General features: G+C 41.1%; 2 protein-coding genes across 4 annotated transcripts in view; one reads left to right on the forward strand and one right to left on the reverse strand.

The window, feature by feature from the left end:
* Positions 1 to 7988: 7988 nt before the first annotated feature.
* LOC120737728 (nucleoside diphosphate kinase A2-like) lies at positions 7989 to 11864 on the forward strand. The gene is made up of 5 exons (XM_040038567.1): positions 7989 to 8122; positions 9892 to 10024; positions 11043 to 11144; positions 11222 to 11334; positions 11421 to 11864. Exons 2-5 carry the CDS (start codon positions 9896 to 9898, stop codon positions 11533 to 11535), a joined length of 459 nt encoding a protein of 152 aa, XP_039894501.1. The 5' UTR covers positions 7989 to 8122; positions 9892 to 9895; the 3' UTR covers positions 11536 to 11864.
* A 3777-nt stretch (positions 11865 to 15641) lies between these two features.
* The window catches only part of mbtd1 (mbt domain containing 1), a 27911-nt gene continuing 23849 nt past the window's right edge, over positions 15642 to 19703 (reverse strand). The window contains exons 16-17 of one of the 3 annotated variants that reach the window (XM_040038559.1): positions 18796 to 18951; positions 15642 to 18423 (exon numbers count right to left, since the gene is read on the reverse strand). In XM_040038559.1, coding sequence (XP_039894493.1) covers positions 18305 to 18423; positions 18796 to 18951 — 275 coding nt within the window. In that variant the 3' untranslated portion in view covers positions 15642 to 18304. The other 2 variants (XM_040038562.1, XM_040038561.1) reach the window with 2 other exon arrangements.

Here is a 19703-nt window from a genome sequence, read left to right on the forward strand (position 1 = left end):
GTGGCTGATCCCTTCCACAATATACAAAGGCCTGTGCTACTGGCTGATGCCATCCACATTACACCAGGGCCACTGCTCCCTGTGAGGCCATCTTCACCACACCAGGGCCTGTACTGCTTTCTGAGGCCATGTAAATTTGACCAGAACCGGCGTTACTAGCTGATGTCATCTACATTACACCTGGGCCTGTGGTGCTGACCGATATCATGCACATTTCACCAGGGCCAGTGATGTTGGCTAAGTCCATTCACATTACACCAGGGTGTGTGGTGCTGGCTGAGGCCATCCTCATTTCACCAGGTCATGTGCTACTGGCTGAGGACATTCACATTACACCAGGGCCTTTGGTGCTAGCCAATACCATCCACATTTCAACAGGGCGACTGTTGTTGGCTTAGGCCATACACTTTACACCAGGGACAGTGCTTTCTGTGAGGCCATCTTCACCACACCAGTGCTGTGCTTTTGGCCTGTGCTTTTGGCTGAGGCCATCCACATTACATCACTGCCTGTGATGCCAGCTTCTACCATCCACATTACACCAGGGCCAGTGCTCCCTGTGAGGCCATCTTCACCACACCAGGGCCTTTGTTGCTGGCTGAGGCCATCCTCATTTCACCAGGGCCTGTGCTACTGGGTTAGGCCAACTACATTTCACCAGGACTTGTGTTGCTGGCTGATGACATCCACAATACACAAGGGCATGTGATACTGGCCAATACCATCCACATTTGCTACTGGGTTAGTAGCAAATGTGGATGGTATCCACAATATACAAGGTTTCTGTACTACTGGCTGAGGACATTCACATTACACCAGGGCCTGTGGTGCTGGCTTAGGCCAACTACATTTCACCAGGGCCTGTGCTATTCGTTGATGCCATCCACATTTCACCAGGGCCACCGTTGTTGGCTGAGACCATTCACATTACACAAGTGTGTGTGGTGCTGACTCATGCCATCCACATTACAACAGGGCCTGTGCTACTGGCTGAGGCCAACTACATTTCACCAGGGTGTATGTGTCCAGCTGAGGCCATCTATATTTCACCAGAGCCTACTTTGCTTGCTGATTCCATCAACATTACACCACGGCCATTGTTGGTGTTTGATCCCATCCACAATATACCTGGGCCTGTGGTGCTGACCGATATCATGCACATTTCACCAGGGCCAGTGATGTTGGCTAAGTCCATTCACATTACACCAGGGTGTGTGGTGCTGGCTGAGGCCATCCTCATTTCACCAGGTCATGTGCTACTGGCTGATGCCATCCACATTGCACCAGGGAGAGTGCTTCCTGTAAGGCGATCTTCACCACACAAGGGCCTTTGATGTTGGCTGAGACCATCCACATTACACCAGGGTCAGTGGTGTTGGCTGAGGACATTCACAAAACACAAGGGCCTGTGGTCATGTCTGATGCCATCCAAATTACACCAGGGCCAGTGCTCCCTGTGAGGCCATATTCACCACACCAGGACCTGTGCTGCTGACTGATACCATCCTCATTTTACGAGGCCTCTGCTTCTGGCTTAGACCATCTTCACCAGACCAGGGCCTGTACTGCTTTCTGAGGCTATGTAAATTTGACCAGAACCGGCGTTACTAGCTGATGTCATCTACATTACACCTGGGCCTGTGGTGCTGACCGATATCATCCTCATTTCACCAGGGCCTGCGTTGCTGGCTCATGCCATCCACATTACACCAGGTCATGTGCTACTGGCTGGGCCAGTAGCACCTGGGCCTGTGGTGCTGACCAATACCATCCATATTTCACCAGGGCCACTGTTGTTGGCTGAGGCCATACACATTACACCAGGGACAGGGCCGTACTGTTGGATGAGGCCATGGACATTACACCAGGGACATTGCTCCCTGTGAGGCCATATTCACTAAACCAGGGCCTTTGCTGCTGGCTGATACCATTCTCATTTCACCAGGGCCTGCGTTGCTGGCTCATGCCATCCACATTACATCAGGGCCTGTGCTACTCGTTGATGCCATCAACATTACCCTCGGGCCTGTGGTGCTGTCCGAAACCATCCACATTTCACCAGGGCTTGTGTTGCTTGCTGATGACATCCACAAAACACAAGGGCCTGTGATACTGGCTGATGCCATTGACATTACACCAGGGCCAGTGGTGTTGGCTGAGGACATTCACAATACACCAGGGCCTCTGCTATTGGCCAATACCATCCACATTTCACCAGGGCCAGTGTTGTTGGATGAGGCCATCCACAATACACCAGGGAAAGTGCTTCCTGTGAGGCCATCATCACCACACCAGGGCCTGTGGTGCTGGATGAGGCCATCCACATTACACCAGGGCCTGTGCTACTCGTTGATACCATCCACATTTCACCAGGGCTTGTGTTGCTGGCATTCAACAATACACAAGGGCCTGTGCTACTGGCTAAGGACATTCACATTACACCAAGGCCTTTGGTGCTGGCCAATACCATCCACATTTCAACAGGGCCAGTGGTGTTGGCTAAGGTCATTCACATTTGTTATGGTTCAAAATACTGGGGATGGAGACAAGAGAAAAAACCACAATAACAACACTGGTCCGGCCGGGTCAAGTCAAACGATGACTTTAATGGTCACACACGTGGGAGATGGAAACTGAATGCAGACAGCCTCTGATCTCAAAATGGTGGAGCATTGCTCAAACTCTTATAGCCTCTGGTTCTCCCACCTTATCATAAAAGCCTAAACATTCACATGCTTTTCTCTCACACGGCGCCTAAGCTACAACCTTGGCTCCCTGTTTATCTGCTCCTGCTGAGTTGGGGCAGAAAACTCCAGCATATTCTGTTCTCTTCTAATCAGACAAATAAGGCGATGACTTTCTGCAAACAGTATTTCTTATAACATCATAAAACAATATCATTCATCCACAATAAATCAGCAGTCTAATGTAATGCAAATCAGTTTAACGAATGCAATAGTTATCAGCTTCTTCTAATTCAGGAGAATAATGCAAACTAAAACTACATAATAATTCACAATCTTTAATTAGGGGTATAACATGGCATAAAATAATATTATAATCTAACACATTACACCAGGGTGTGTGGTGCTGAGAAATACCATCCTCATTTCACCAGGGACAGTGTTGTTAGATAAGGCCATCCACATTACAACAGGGCCTGTGCTACTGGTTGAGGACATTTACATTTCAAAAGGGACAGTGCTTCCTGTGAGGGCATCTTCACCACACCAGGGCCTGTACTGTTGGCTGATGCCATTCACATTACACCTGGGCCTGTGCTACTGGCTGATGCCATCCACATTACACCAGGGCCAGTGGTGTTGGCTGAGGCCATCCACATTTCACCAGGGCCAGTGTTGTTGGATGAGAGCATCCACATTACACCACTGCCAGTGCTTCCTGTGAGGCCATCATCACCACACCAGGGCTTGTGCTACTGGCTTAGGCCAACTACATTTCACCACATTACACCAGGGCATGTGGTGCTGTCGGAAACCATCCACAATACACAAGGGCCTGTGTTATTGGCAGTGTTGGGTAAGTTACTTTAAAATAGTAACTTAGTTACATTACTAGTTACTTCTCTCAAAAGTAACTCAGTTACTTCAAGTTACTCGTTACTTTCAAAGTAACTAGTTACTAGGGAAAGTAACTTTGGTTTTACTCAGAATTCTCTTGTTAATGTGTTGCTTCCATAACTTTCCCAGTCTTCTAGCTTGCTTACTTGCCACAAGTGCACTGTGCCACCTACCAATAGAAGGGAAAAGATAATGTGCATATTTCTACGAGAGAAATCCCACGCCTGGACCGTCATTGACTGCTGCCATGATTCTAGCCTACGTCACAGTGTCATGTGCGCCATTTACATCCAACACAAAAACTGCAGTCGTGGTGCTTTCGATTGTACTCAGAACTCGGAAATTCTGCCTTCTGAATAGGAAGATGTAGGTAACACCAGACTGCAGATGAGCTGCATACACGGCTGGACTGGGACAAATAAATCGTCCCGGGCATTTTGACTAGATGGCCCTATAATGGCCCACCATTATAGGAAAAATCATAAAGCCTTTGAATGAAAATAAACACTGTTGTGACAGTGATGTACACTGTTTTGATGGTATACAGTATATGTATCAATCTATCAATCGTTTGTTGTAAGATTCAGATAATTATTTTTTAAAAGCTAGACATTTTAAATGAGAATAAGAAAGAAAAGTATTTCCTTGTGCCCCCCTTTCCCTTTTAATGCCCTACATGGACCCCTGGCAACACTTTGCTAGATCCGCACCTGCACAGTTACCAGCTGTCAGCTACCTAAAAAAGGATCCTGGGGTTATTTGTCTCTCAGAAACAGTTCATAACTTCCCTTCAACTCATTCATGTCACCTAAAAGGTAAACCTGTTTCTCCATCACAGCTCTGATGATTCAGTAAGGACATCTCCTGGTTTCATCTTCATGTTTCCCTCTCACCAGATAACCAAACCATATCATGACCAGCAGCTTTACAGCTGTGGCTCCAGCAAACATCAGCTGATACTAGAAATTAATATTAAATAAATTCTAACAACAGCTGATCAAGCTTAAACGTGCTGCTGTTGTTTAGCGCGACATCCGCTGGTTTCCTCTTTCGGCGCAAAGTGAGCGATAAACAAACAAGAGAGCCGATCAGCTGATCACTGATCAGTTTTCATGATTGAAGTAGAAACGGGAGAGGGAGGGGGGAGAATGAAAGAAGAAGAGGCAGCTGTGCAGCGTAAAGACACAGAATAACTCCAGCTTTGTGTCTTTTTCATTGTAGCTGAATTACGGGACAAACTGTTCCTTTTCACCTCAATAAGAAACGCGTAATATTTTCTCTGAATGCCAGACGGGACGGTTGGCAACTCTAATAACTTATGAACAAAATAAAGTTCAACATCATTAACTTCATAGCACCCACCCAGCTGTATAGAAACTCCGTCATGCTAGCTAGCACGCAGTACGGAAAAAGTCAGAATAACGAAAATAAACTCCACCTAAACTTGGTTTATATCTGACCCAGAGAGTCTGCAGGTCATAACTTCTTACCTGAAGTTCAGTTCACACTTGGACCGGCGGCCACCTCGGGTCTCTTTTCCTTCTGTGTCCCCTTTCCATCCTCCACCTGCTGGCCTCCACCACTTGCTAATGTTACTGAATCTGTGGAAGCTCCGCGATAGCCACCACACGAAGTAACGAGTAACGACCCTATCTAAATCCCAGTAAAAACTAACGCGTTCCTGATTTTGGCATAATAACTAGTTACCGTGCTCGTTACCACAATAATAACGTAGTTACTGTAACGCGTTACTTAATAACGCGTTAGTCCCAACACTGGTTACTGGCTGATGCCATCCACATTAAACCAGGGCCAGTGGTTTTGGCTGAGGATATTCACATTACACCTGGGCCTTTGGTGCTGGCCAATACCATCCACATTTCACCACTGCCAGTGCTTCCTGTGAGGCCATCATCACCACACCAGGGCTTGTGTTGCTTTCTGATGCCATCCACATTACACCAGGGCCTGTGATACTGGCTGATGCCATCCACATTAAACCAGGGCCAGTGGTTTTGGCTGAGGATATTCACATTACACCTGGGCCTTTGGTGCTGGCCAATACCATCCACATTTCACCACTGCCAGTGCTTCCTGTGAGGCCATCATCACCACACCAGGGCCTGTGGTGCTGGCTGAGGCCAACTACATTTCACCACATTACACCAGGGCCTTGTGATGCTTGCCGATACCAAACACATTTCACCAGGGCCAGTGCTCCCTGTGAGGACGTCTTCACCACACAAGGGCCTGTGTTGCTTTCTGAGGCCATCTACATTTCACCAGAACCTGCGTTGCTGGCTGATGCCATCCAAATTACACCAGGGCCTGTGGTTTTGGCCGTTACCATACACATTTTTACCAGATTCTGTGATACTTGCTGATTCAATCCACATTGCAGCAGGGCCAGTGCTCCCTGTGATACAATTTTCACCACACCAGGGCCTGTGCTGCTGGCCAATGCCATCCAAATTTCACCAGGGCCAGTGTTGTTGGCTGAGGCCATTCACATTACACCACTGCCAGTGCTTCCTGTGAGGCCATCATCACCACAGCAGGGCCGGTGGTGCTGGCTGAGGCCATCCACAATACACAAGGGCCTGTGCTACTCGTTGATACCATCCAAATTTCACCAGGGCTTGTATTGCTGGGTTATGCGATCCACATTTCACCAGGCCCTGTGTTTCATGGTTTAGGCCAAGTACATTTCACCAGTGCCTTTGTTGCTGGCTGATCCATCCACGTATATATACTGTTTCGCCCGAAACAAGGTATATTCCCCAGCACGGGGATATTGAATTCTAAAAGATAAAGCCATGAATATGTGTATCTGAGTCTTCTATCAAAAGTTACAGCTACTTATATGAAGTTGTACAAAAACGATTTATTTCGTCAAGACAGTGCGTTTCTTGCGATTTCAATTCATTTCAATGGGGAACTCGGTCCAAACAAAGTATAAGTTTTCATTATGTGAATAACTTTAAAATCTTAGCTCAAACGGCTGCAAAACCTGTTTGCCCAGCACGGGGATATTGAATTCTATAAGATAAAGCCATAAATATGTGTCTGAGTCTTCTTTTAATAAGAATCAAATCAAAGCGTCTATTGTCATTCAAAGCTTTTTTTTGTCATATGTCATAATTATATGAAATATAATTTCTCTGTTCAATGACATTCTTCCTTTGCTGTCCATCCACAAATGCCATGGGTAAGGGTTAAAAGAACAGGATAAATAAAGATATAAAATAAGCATAAAAATAGTGGAAGATAAATAAATAAGTACAAAAATAAATAAGTTAAGATAAGTGAGGTATGCAGATGTCGATGTGTCCTGATGCAAAGTGTCCTGATGTGCAAATTGCCGTTGAGGTATGTCATCTGTTCAGGAGTGGGGAAGAAGGAGTTTTGAGTGTGTGGGGTCTTTGAGGATGGAGGCAGCTCTCCTCTGGACTCTGCATTGGCAGATGCTCTGCAGAGAGGGCAGCGGAGCCCTGATGATCTTCTCCCCACAGTTATTATCACTCTCTGCAACTGTTTGCAATCCATAGCACCATGTAGTGATGCAGCTGGTCAATGTGCTCTCCACAGTGCAGCTGTAGAAGCTGCTGAGGATCTTGGCCGACATACCAAATTTCCTCAGCCTCCTCAGAAAATACAGCCGCTGCTGAGCCTTCTTGACCAGCTGTGTGTCCAGGTGAGGTCCTCAAGATGTACAGCTATCTTTATAAAGTTGTACCCAAACACCTTATATCACAGAGACAATGCGTTTCTCACCATTACATGCACTCTCAGTGGGTCATACGTTATCTTTCTCGGCTAAAGAAAAACGCTTCTTCATTTTGTGAATAACTTGAAAATCTTAGATCAAACAGCTGCAAATCCTGATTGCAAACAACAGGGATACTGAATTCTATAGTATTCATGCATAAATATGTTTGTCTGTGTCTTCTTTTAAAAATTACAGTTATCTTTATGAAGTTGTACCAAAACACCTTATTTCGCCCAGACGACGCGATTCTTACTGTTACATGCGTTTGAATGCCGTTCTCACCCAAAGCATAGTATAGTTGCAGGGTGTGCTGCAAGAGAGGATGAAGGATCTACACAACTTTCACTGGGGGTCTAGAGAACTTTCTACAGCAAGTTGCATGGAACATAAGTTACGTTGGAATTTGTGTTAGACTTCATGTTATACTTGCACAGCCCCTGCTTTAGAAGTTTTGATATAATCATTATGAAGCTTTGAAATATACTAGCAAAAATATATTAGCAAAAAAAAACCGCGCACGCTTTAGCTCGGATTTTCACCATTTTGTCTTGACTTGTGATATTTTTATTCATATGGGTTTTTGAAGAGGTACTTCTAGCAACCACAAGGGGGAGTATTGTACATACACTTGACATATTTGTCCTAGTGTCTCGCCGTCGTACGAAGTCTCCGCCTTCGTGGATAAGAATCCGCTGCGCACCCTCTATAGGTCTTTGCAGACGTCAACCGTGGTAACTGCTGTTTGTCCCCTACCCGGATTCTAAGTGTTAAGGTATTGTTAGCGTATGGGTACATGCACTGGTATGACAAATCGGTGTTAACATCGGTCGGTTGTTGTCTCAATACCGATGGTAAAATGTCTGAAGTGAGCTTTTATTAAAGTGATGTTAAATTGATGGGGTTTTTTTGTTTTTAAGCATGTGTGGCGTACGCTCAGTACAGTCAAAGGTCCAGGTGAAATTTGTAAATTGCTATACTTAACAAATTAGTATAGCACGCAGTTTCGGTATGATCCTGGAACGTAACGTGGCTTTTTCAGGCTCACTCAACTGAAATGGTTCGAGTAAATTGATTCATCGCGGTACTGCGAACAAAAGAACCCATGTGTATGTGAAGGCTTGGGCCTACTCGTGAAAAGGTGCGCGGGTTAGGTGTTCAGCTCGCTGTTTTGACATAAACTGGATGCTCAGGCATGAAGGCAACTAGTCGTTAACAGGATGCAGTTCGCTCCTCTTAAACTTGCTTGTGAAACCGCGTCGACATGCCAATAGAGCGCCTTCCGCGTGTCGTTTTACCATTGTCTAAATTATGGCAGACCCCTCGATTCGTCAAATAAAGGAGTGAAATATGTGAAGCTAGAAAATTTATGAAGGAATTTTGATTTGTCAGTAGCCTATAGGAGTTAACTGTATTGTGCCAAAAGAGATTTCCGGTATTTGCCTAAAAGCGATTGCGGGAATTTAAGCTGTTAGAAATCTCTTGCTGACCTACAATCTGTCAAAAAATAGTTTAATCGTATCTCTCACTTAGAATGTCACGTAATCTGGAGCCATAAAGAGCCGTCCTATCACAAAGTAGCTGATGCAATGAGCTTTTAGCAAAGTCATTTTTATATATCCGGGTGAAGGGTGTCATTCTTATGTCTAATATTTTTTACTTAGATTAGTAAATAGACTGTAGTCAACGGGATATTCTTAAGTATTTAACATTTATTCTTATATCAAGACATGGCCCAGAGATGATCTTGAATGGCAAAACACAGAAATGACATTAAATACAACTTTTTTTAGGTTACATTCTTTTTAAAGTATTTTTAAAGTAATTGTATACATTTCAGTATTTAGAAAGTGTGCAGGAACGATGTATGTTTAGTTGTGTGAAACAGACAACCTTAAATACTAAGCTAACATTCAGGGGACATTGTCAGTTTTACCTGCAGAAATAATGAGCCTGCTGCAAATAGGCTTGAACTTGACCCTGCATTGTAGAATAAATGAATGGATCTCATTGGGTAATACTGCTCACATGAAGAGGTGGCACTGGGAGACAGAGATTAGCCCTCGATTTAGAGTCGAGGCTTAAAGCTTGAATGTGTGTCTTTGACCTGTCACACATTGTTGTAGCAGTTAACAGTCAAAACTAATATCTTAATTTGGTGTTATATCCAAAAATTTTTCCCTGTAATTTATCTCCAATTATTTAAAAAAATAAATAAATCCCTAAGCAGTGAGTCGCTGTCACATTTTTATTCTGGCACATTCAGAGTCTTGACAGCATGATGAAGATCAATGTGTTCACTGTGTGGGCGGGGCTGCTAGTTCAAGTTTCTGTCCTCTTTAAATGATCACAGCAAGACTCATACTAAGCCAGGTTGCAAGCTGTACTAGCATTTTCTTTACAATGGGGTCCATGCCCTCAGCATCTCGTCCTCTCATAGTCAGCCCCACTGCTGAACATGTCTGAGTAACTTATCAGACATGTTCTTTCTGCAGCACATAGGCTGCCTGTTTGTCTTCATCATTCTTGTCTATTTTCTTTCAGAGTCATGGCCGAGCTAAAGGAACGCACATTCATTGCCATTAAGCCTGATGGCGTGCAGAGGGCCATCATTGGTGAGGTCATCAAAAGGTTTGAGATGAAGGGCTTCAAGTTGGTGGGCATGAAGATGCTCCATGTAAGTATAGACTGAAAGAATCCAACCCTTACAGGTGAAAATGTATCATAGTGGTCAACATTTTTGCCCTTAAAACATTTTAACCATCTGCAACATATGGACAGATATTGTAAGTGTGCCAAGTAATGGGTAAGCCTGATTAGCCTACTCATCTGTTCCTGAGTGAAGCACAGCCAATTAGCTGTTAAGGTCTACTGATCCTGTAACATTTAACCTGATATGGTAAGGTGCTGCTTTATGTGAACATCAAGTTTGCTTAAGTTATAAACCTGCAACATTTAAATATTTCTGTTTAAACATCTGTTCTGTTAGCATTGGTGTGAGAAACATGTTCTGATGATATGGTACTGGCCTAAATTTCCGTGCAATTTCTGAGAAATTGGTGTGATTGTTTCTACACCCAGACTTCGTCTGTTGCTTGCGGCTAAAAAGCTGGGGGTAAACATGTTGATAAAGTTGCCAATTATATGCAGTAGCGAATGGGTACTAATGCAGTTTCTAGAGCTGCATCAGTACACATATGGTGACAACAGTTACTGTGATACTACAACAGAGGTCTCGAACTCCAGTCCTCGAGGTCTGGTGTCTTGAAACATTTCCATGTGTCCCTGTTGCAACACACCTGAATTAGGTCATTATAGAACTTGACTACATGCTGAAATGGCAACCCCTAACCCTACTCGAGTAAATTTAAGTAAATGTAAGTGTTTGTGCAATCAAAGTACTGTTAGAAGTACATTTTTCCAATGTTCATTCACTCATGAGCTGCTGTAACATGAATCAAATGGCTGCATTGTGTGCTACTAATTGTGTGTTGCAGCAGGGACACATGGAAAAGTTTCAGGACACCGACCCTTGAGGACTGGAGTTCGAGACCCCTACACTACAATTAGAGTGCTTCATCTGAAATTACAAGTATTACAGCAAAGCAGCGAGTGAAATGAAGTACAAATGATGACTCACAAATTAGGATGTGAAAGTGAACATTTACGAAACTGCCTTGTTTTCTTTGCTGCAGGCCTCTGAGGACCTCCTGATGAAGCATTATGTTGACCTAAAGGACAGACCATTCTTTCCTACTCTCATCAACTATATGAGGTCTGGTCCAGTGGTTGCCATGGTAAGACTCTATGTATGTATGCATGTCAACAGTTCAAGGTCAGATCTTAACCTCATTATCTGTCATGGTTGCTTCAGGTGTGGGAAGGCAAGGGTGTGGTGAAGACAGGCAGGGTGATGCTGGGAGAGACTAACCCTGCTGATTCTAAGCCTGGAACCATCAGAGGAGACTTCTGTATTGATGTCAGCAAGTGAGTTATCTTCGCATGATGGCAGATGTGAAACAATAGCGTGTATGAAGTGTATAGTCACTTTCTGACTCTGTCCTCTTCTTAAGGAACATCATCCATGGCAGTGACTCGGTGGAGAGTGCCAACAAGGAAATTTCCTTGTGGTTTAAAGATGATGAGCTTGTCAACTACACTAGTTGTGCCTTCAGCTGGCTCTACTGAGCTGCTCTGGGTCTGGAGCTCCCACCTCACCACTGCTTGGGCACAAAGTGAAACTCTTGCCTCAGATTTCCTGTGGTAAACTGTAGCCTGGACGGAGAAGAACTTGTGTAAATCCTTTTGTCTTTCACAATTCACCCCTCTTGTCCTTTACATTACCACTGTGCTCTGATTTGGTCTCTGTGGGGCCACGTGTAGTCCGAATTCATTCCTGAGCAAAATTCCATCTAGTCCTTCAATGTACATTGTTTAATGATTCCAAACCTGTCTTTGACTGTCTGTTTTGTTAACGGTAATTTGCTTTACAATAAAATAAAATAGCTGGCATCCTGTCTGTGTCATTGGTACTTATGTTCCTGTGTGGAGGGGGGGTTAAAATGTGGTGACTTTAGGCAGGATTAGTGTTAATTAGCCTGACAGTCTGTATTAGCAACTTCCTAATCTGACTAGATTAGGAAACTGCTTTCATACTGTCAATAGTTTAAAGCAACTTTATCATCCTTCCAGACATTGATGACTAATAAGAAAAATCTTTTAAGACTTCCAACTATTAATTGAACCATGTCAGTTTGCTGAGGAAAGGGGATTGGGTTTCTGCAATTGGCAGTGATCATTAAAGAACTTGAATTGGGTTCACAGTTCATCTTCCAGGTCTGAAAGTGAAGCTGATGTTCATCTCCTTAGTGTTTTATGGCTATTATATCCCGCCGGGTCGGCCAGCAGCATTGATTCGATGATTTAGATTTTCAAATTGACAGAATCTAGAGGTACAAAGACAGATTTAGTAGATGGAGGTAAACTTTTCTGAAAATCTTGAGAATGAGACAGTGCAGTTAATCTCTAATGATCAGTCTGTGCTGTGCACTTAGCTGCAGATCAGTGCCAGAACTAGTTTGTGATGGTGCTGGTAAATTGAGTTTCTGGTGTAGTTCAAGTGTAGTTCTTCACGGTTAAATCTGATGCAAAATAGTATGTTTCATTATGAGGCACACTAACATGCTATGGTCTATTTTGATTCTGTCTGTGCATGTTTAAAGATGTATTGTCCAATGGTGAAGCAGAGAGGATTGGCAGTGTTTTGAATTATTAAACTTGTATTTAGTGTAAAAGTCATCTTTTTATAAAAGTCACCAGAAACTTTCACAGCCATGCAGAAACAGTTGGCAACGCTTGTAAACAAAGACAACCAAATTGTAATCCAAACTTCTGGCTTTATTTACATGGTCAAAGCTTAGTCACAGCACAAATTAATCATATAAACAGAAACTTGTATACACTATCAAAAAGATGTACAAACTTGAAACTGCAATTTTGAAAATGTACCTCTATTGTTAATATCAATAGATTTATAACTGACAGATACTCCCTCCCCCTGCCTCAATTTGTATCGAAAATAAATTTTTCACTATAACTCAATTTACCAGACAATAATAATCTCTCTCTCTCTCTCTCCCCATATATATCTATATATATATATACACACACACACACACATATAGCACCACAATATAATCAGGAGGGGAAGTGATCGCATACAAAAGACCCGTGTTAGAAGCCAGGAAAGAGGATCAAAACAAAACAACTTCAGCATTTACCTAATTATTCTCATCTAGAAGAACCAGATCAGCTGCAAGACCTCCATAACCAAACGGTTTTCTATGGAAGGCTATCAGTGCCAGCAAAAGGCAAAAACAAAAAACAAAACTGGATTACACAAATATTCAGCAAACGCAATAAGGCTGCAAGTCTGATTTTATTTTGTTTCAAGTTTGGCTTAACACCAAAATTAGGAAAATTCTGACTTTGCATACCCAACTTATTTTACCACATAGAAATTTAATTCAAAATGAAATTTGTCACGTTTGTCTTACTTGGAAAATGAAATAATATAAATTGTTAAACAGTAACGTTATTCCTGATACTATGACATATTGTTCTCACTATTACTGTTTTGGTAGAGTAACATTTTTATTATTACTGTTACATGCCACCAAAATCAAAATCATCAACCTGCTTTCATCTCAAGCTACTGAGATCCAAAATCTTTAAATATATAAGCAACTGTGGATGGAGCATTAGGAAAGAAGGTAAATCAAAAAGTACATTTTCTACAAGAAAATATTAGGAACTGGAGATCTGAAATAACATTTGATTACTTGGGGTTTAATCTAAAGGAGGCCAGAAACAGAGAACAGTCATTTTGTTTTTGTACAAATACATTTTGCTGATCAGGTATTTTAATGTTTCCTTTTGCCTTCATACATTACAGGAACATGAGCACCTTCTCAAAGGGCTCATGTCAATGAGTCTTGCACTTATTGTAAGACAATCATTTATTGTTTCACAATCAAAAACCTTTGCATTTCTTGTACAAGTTTCTCTTAAAAGTAAAACAATTGTTTTCAAATCTCAGGAGATGAACTTAAACATGAATGCAGAATGGTTATTCATCTGGAGTGTTCGGAAGCAAAAGAGTTCTAATTAAGGAATCATAACTTAATTCTTAAATGAATTGTGTTTTTAAACACAGCTTAATACCAAATGTTGATATTAAACTATCATTTTAAAGGATGGTGATGATGATCTTTTAGCAACAGTTGTTTTATATATATATATATATATATATATATATATATATATATATATATATATCTCTCCAAAAAGTTTGACTATTGCTCTCAAAAGACATTCTGTAATTAAGCAATGGGATCTATGACTGACGGGGTGGATCAAACAAAAGAACATTTACATACTTTTATGATGCTGGAAATGCAAATTTCTGTTATGTCAATTAACATAAATTTATGACCCTCCATTTTTATGTTTTACATCAATTTTTAATTTCTGGGAAGTAAGTTTTGACAGTTCTGTTTCTTGAAAATTCTGAAATAAATTAAAAAATGAACTAAATATGCCATCACAAATCAGAATCACAATTCTGGGGAGGCTTCAGCGTTCAAATATCACGACCTGCTTCAAAATCTATTGTGTGGAAGCAAACAAGGTTTTAAAACGACAAATCTACAAGATCAAAATGCCTTTGTAAAGGTTGTGTGAATCAGCAGGGTTTGAAAACCCCAAAGGATCAAAACTTCCTGAGAATTGAACCATTCAATTGAATCTTTGAATCTGAAACTTGTTAGTTTACCTTTACTGAGAAGTTTACAGTTTCTCTGCATTTAAAAGCATCCTTTGGCCATAAAGTGAGCATTCTTTTTAAACCCTTTGACCATAAAAGTCACAGTTATACAACACCCTATTGTTCATTTTTCTTACATGCTAATGATAACAGTGTAGTGATCGTGACATTTGCAGGCGCTATAAATTTTACTTAGTATAGCAAAATAAGATTGGATCTATTAATATTGCATTACATTCAAAATAGAAGACTTCCTCATGTGTTGCAATAATATTATTCCACGTTTGAAGTCTAGCCTTCAAGTGGATTATTTTCAGGTTGTTGATTTTTTTCCATTTGCATAAGCCAACACACTGCAATAGTCTATTTCATGCTCTCGCTTTAGCTAAACATAGCTAGCATCAGGAGGTAGTAGATAAACGGTTGCAAAAATCGAGCTCTAAGAATAATCAAAGGTGGTCTGTTGTCTTTTCCATTTTCTGGCTAAAGATGATTTCTTTGTTTGATTCCATCACAGTGGTGGAGTATAAATATATGTATTTACATACAATATATGTTTTTATGCCACTATGCTATGTGAATGCTGCCTTCAGAGACGATAGGAAAAGCAGTGCATTGTTTAATTATCAAGAACAACCTGTCATTCTGTGGCTCAGATGAATCATAAACTAGCTTGCATACATGGCTTTATCACTCGTACGCACACCCACACACACAAACCCTACAAACATTTTGCATATTACTTGAAGACCTGTTTGGTTATAAGTTTGCCGTAACCAAGGTAGATTCTCCTACTTTGTCTTAACATGGCAGTCCAGCCACCTATATTGAGTGACAGAAACTAAATGGAGTATGTAGTCTCAAGTATGCCACATACAGTATTTAATCATATTCCATTAACTAAAGAATAAACCAACAACAGCCATGAAGTGAATTTACATTTCTGCCATCTACCTCCTTAACTTTTTACCCAGCAGATTAGGGTTGGTGGGGCGTTTAAAATGTAATTTTCTAATAAACTTTTGTATGCATTTAATATTTTTTAAGTGATTCATATGTATTTAATACTACTACTACTACTCAATGAATTCTATAATTCCCCTTTCATTATGTCATACGTTACATTACTTCAGAATAAGGAAATTTTTTTTTTTCCCTTTCAAGATTTTCTGTATTGCATATTATTTTTTAAAAATTAAATAATAGATTGAATATAATTGTGGCACACTGCAGATGCAGATTTTGGTAAAATTACAACTGAAATCAAAAGAAAAAGAAAAAGGACATGACATGTATATTGATAAACCTTTAACAGAATACCAAGATTATTATGATTATGTCCAGGGACCAAGTGATAAGACAAGTCTCTGATAAGACTGAAGTTCATCTTTTACAGCAGCTACAATCAGAGAGTAAAGCTCAAAGCATATTGTATGGCCGGGCAGTGGGGACATGTCATCATATCCTATCATAATAGTGCGATTTTTCATTTAAACTTTGCGACCTGCTGCTTACTTACACTTCCTGTTTCTTCTGAAATATTCTCATATCATCAAAATGTGGAGCTTTTTTTTTCTTTTTCTTTTAAAAAAAAAAACAAAACAAAACAACCAAACAAACAAAAAAAGCCATTTTCATTTCCACAGCTTCAGTAATCCTTTTTTTTTATCAGTACAGCACACAGAATCTGAAGCTACCCCAGTGATAACTGCTTCAACAACTGCTCATTCACAGAGGTACTGCAGGACCAAAAACTCAAGCTTAGCTCCAAAAGCAAGTCATAACCCCTACATACAATGTTCAGCTTTACAGCATTAAAAGAAAAATGTGCTTATATCCCAGTATATGGCCAAGTTGTGGTGTGAGACACACTACCACAGGCAGCTGTGGTGTGGCTGGCAACAGGCCACACCTCCATTAACTGGCGTCACTGAACTAGACTTCTGGACTATACTTGTGTTGTTGATGCCTTTTGGCATCTATTTATCTGACAAATTATCAGCCCTGCTGGTGGAAAATAACATTCAAGATGTTTGTGCTTCACCCTTGGTGAGTGAAAACCTGAGTGTTTTATTAGCAGTAATTAGGCGGTATGTGGCTGCTAACCACCTAGCTAGCATTTGCTGGTAACTTAGCCACCTGTTGTTCAATTATGTTCATTTCTGGCTCCAAGAAACAAAACAAACAGGGTCAAAACTTAAATGTTGACAGTTAAAAATTGAAAACCAATGGTTCGTGGTAGCCATGTCCATATTTTATATATTGTCTATACAAGCTCAGTGGAATGTGAAAAAAGTGTTTTTGTTTGTTAATAAAAAAGAAAAAAAAAGAAGAAAAAAAAAGCAACAGCTGCATAAGATGTGTTTTTGTATAAAGCTGCACCAGAAAGTGGGAAAACCCTGTAAATGTGGATAAAAAAAGAAAATCTACTAACAAAAAATAAGTGATAAGCTACCCTAAAAGGTCAATGAAGAACTTGGCTTCTCAAATGGGCTCAAAAAGACTTCTTAGTTTAAAACATTGCAAAGTTAGTGAAAGGTTAATAATAATAATAATAATAATAATAATAATAATAATAATAATAATAAGATTAGTAGGACATTGAAAAAGAATCTATTATAAAACTACTTTTGGAATGGACTCTGTCAAACTGGTCATCATTTTGTTGAGTCTGGAAAAAAAAAAAAAAAAAGAGCAACAGATTTTGGTTCTGTAATAACTAAATGAGGAATAAATGTAGCTGTGGAAATCTTCTGTTCAATACTATAAGGAAAAAGAACAAAAGGAGGGAACGACCATCATTAATGCTGAGCAGCATGGCAAGAACTCTGTAGCTCTATTTGAATAGACCTACACTTACTAGTGAATAGTCACTTTATAAAACAACACGTTACTCAAACAGCCACCAAAACATGAAAAAAAGGACATAAAAAAAATCAACCTGAAAATCAAAACAAAATGAAATAAGGAAAAATTCAAGTACTATTATTAAAATTAAAGTCCACCTGGCAATACTGCAAAAATATACACAACTCTGCTCATCTTTCTGACAGCCTTACTTTGCTCATGCAGCTGCTAAACGGCTGACTCTGACATTTTTATACAAAAACAAAAAAACAAAACAAATAAACAAAAAAACCCCACCAACAACAACCCCCCCCCCCCCATACAACAAACGCAAGAAAACCTAAAGACCTGGCTCAATAAATTGTTGTCACAGTTTCTCCAGGTCTCTGTATGTGGCCCACATTATGGCTGAGGCTGGATGGGCTTGCAAGACATAAAATCATCCAAATAGCTCATCTGGTTCAGATAGCCAAAGAAAGGGAGAAAAAGCTGCAGGTCGTAGAAAGAGAATGCCCAAACATCTATGACCCAGGCCTGACTCTGGGTGCTTTCTATGATTAGACAGGACTTTCTGAGTGATTATGTGGACACACCCCTACAAGGTTAGAAAATCGTTTTAAGTGATGTTGAGGAATGGTATTCCTCATGTGCTGACATTACAGGTGGCCTGTGGCATCACTCTTCAAGTATCCTCTCAGGTGAGTTTGACTCTCCCCATTCCTGATTGTTGGTTTGGTGTTTCCAGAGATGTCCTTTTGTGGTTTCCTCCTCCTCGATTTTGTCACATCAGGGTTCCTGTCTAATGTAGTAACTGCCCGAGCCATTGCTCTCTTGGTCTGAGGTGCCCTGCGAGAAGGTGAATTCATCCACTTCAGCGGTCTCCTCTTTCATTCGCAGGAGCGACTCTAGAGGCAGGAACAGAATGCAGAAGAGAAGAGTAGCAAAGATGAGCCCCTTGTGTTCATGCGCTTTGAACAAAAATGCAAGGAGCCTTTGCTTCGGAAGTTAATTTTAAAACCACCTGACAGGCATCAAAATAAATGACCCAGTCCCTACTGTAAAGCACCACTCTGTTCATTATCAACATGAATATTTCATGTCAGTAAAGAGTAGAGAAAGGTTGATTGAATCAGCAGCTTCCAGCCCCACAGTGTAGCCTGGTGACCAGGACTGTCTTCATAGACAGTCCTTCATACCCCCCCCCACACACACGAAAACCAACAACCCAGGATACTTGCAGTGCAGTGCTGGTTTTGTTTTTAAAAGAGTGCCATTACCTGATTTGTGGGTTAGGTGGAAATGGGTGCGGGGTCTGGGCCGAGCTGGCCCCTGGGCAGGGTAAGGGGGTGGACTCTGCTCTTCGTCCCCTGAGAAGCTGCTCCTCCTCCTGCCTGCCTGACTGAAGGGCCGTCGACCAACAGGAATCTTCCTCTCTAAACACCAAGCCAGATGCGGGTAAGCTACCAGGGGCTCATTACAAATATGGGATGACTTTACGTTTAGATGACTTAGGAATGATCAGACAGCAGGTTTTATTTAACTTCATAGTGCTTTCTGCTAACACTGATATGCCCATCTGAATAAGCCCCTGGTAAGCTGTACTCTGAGTGCTAGACACAAGTAAGCAGATGCACAATTAGCATGATATCATATTTATGCCATATGTGGCAAGCCATATAATACATAATCACAAGCAAATTATAGTATTTCATAGTTGCACAACAGAAGTCCTGGTGCACAAATTTAACACTGCATGAAGCGGGAGCTGAAATTAAAGTTTATGAATTAACAATAACTAAGGATGGACCAATCCAACTTTTCCAGTTCTAACAGTATTTTTGGGAGCAGAATTCAACCTTGCTTGGTGGGTGTAGCAGTGCACCCCGCTGCACTGTACAAGTTGTACAAGGTGACTCTGCTCTCAGACAAATTTCCCATAGGATAACATCCCTGTGCCCTACATGCAAGGGCTTGAAAAGACTATGTGGGAGTGAAACAATAATTATAATTTGCTTGTGACTATGATTTATCATGGTTGTGACATATGACATAATTATGAATCCACGGTAAACTACCAAGATGAATGCTACAGGAACTGTCAATATTTAAAATAATAACTTTTCGTGTTCCATCTGAGCATCCATGAAGTATGGCAAAGCCATACTTGAAGAGTATCCAGTGCTGA

This window comes from Simochromis diagramma, unplaced genomic scaffold, assembly GCF_900408965.1.
Source record: "Simochromis diagramma unplaced genomic scaffold, fSimDia1.1 OVJJ01000617.1, whole genome shotgun sequence".
NCBI lineage: Eukaryota > Metazoa > Chordata > Actinopteri > Cichliformes > Cichlidae > Simochromis > Simochromis diagramma.

Bases quoted from the DNA above. Each gene is read 5' to 3' on its own strand.
- LOC120737728 (XM_040038567.1), top strand. From the start codon at position 9,896: ATGGCCGAGCTAAAGGAACGCACATTCATTGCCATTAAGCCTGATGGC. The intron at 11,145-11,221 runs GTAAGACTCTAT...TGGTTGCTTCAG, and splicing joins CTGGTCCAGTGGTTGCCATG to GTGTGGGAAGGCAAGGGTGT. The intron at 11,335-11,420 runs GTGAGTTATCTT...CCTCTTCTTAAG, and splicing joins TTCTGTATTGATGTCAGCAA to GAACATCATCCATGGCAGTG.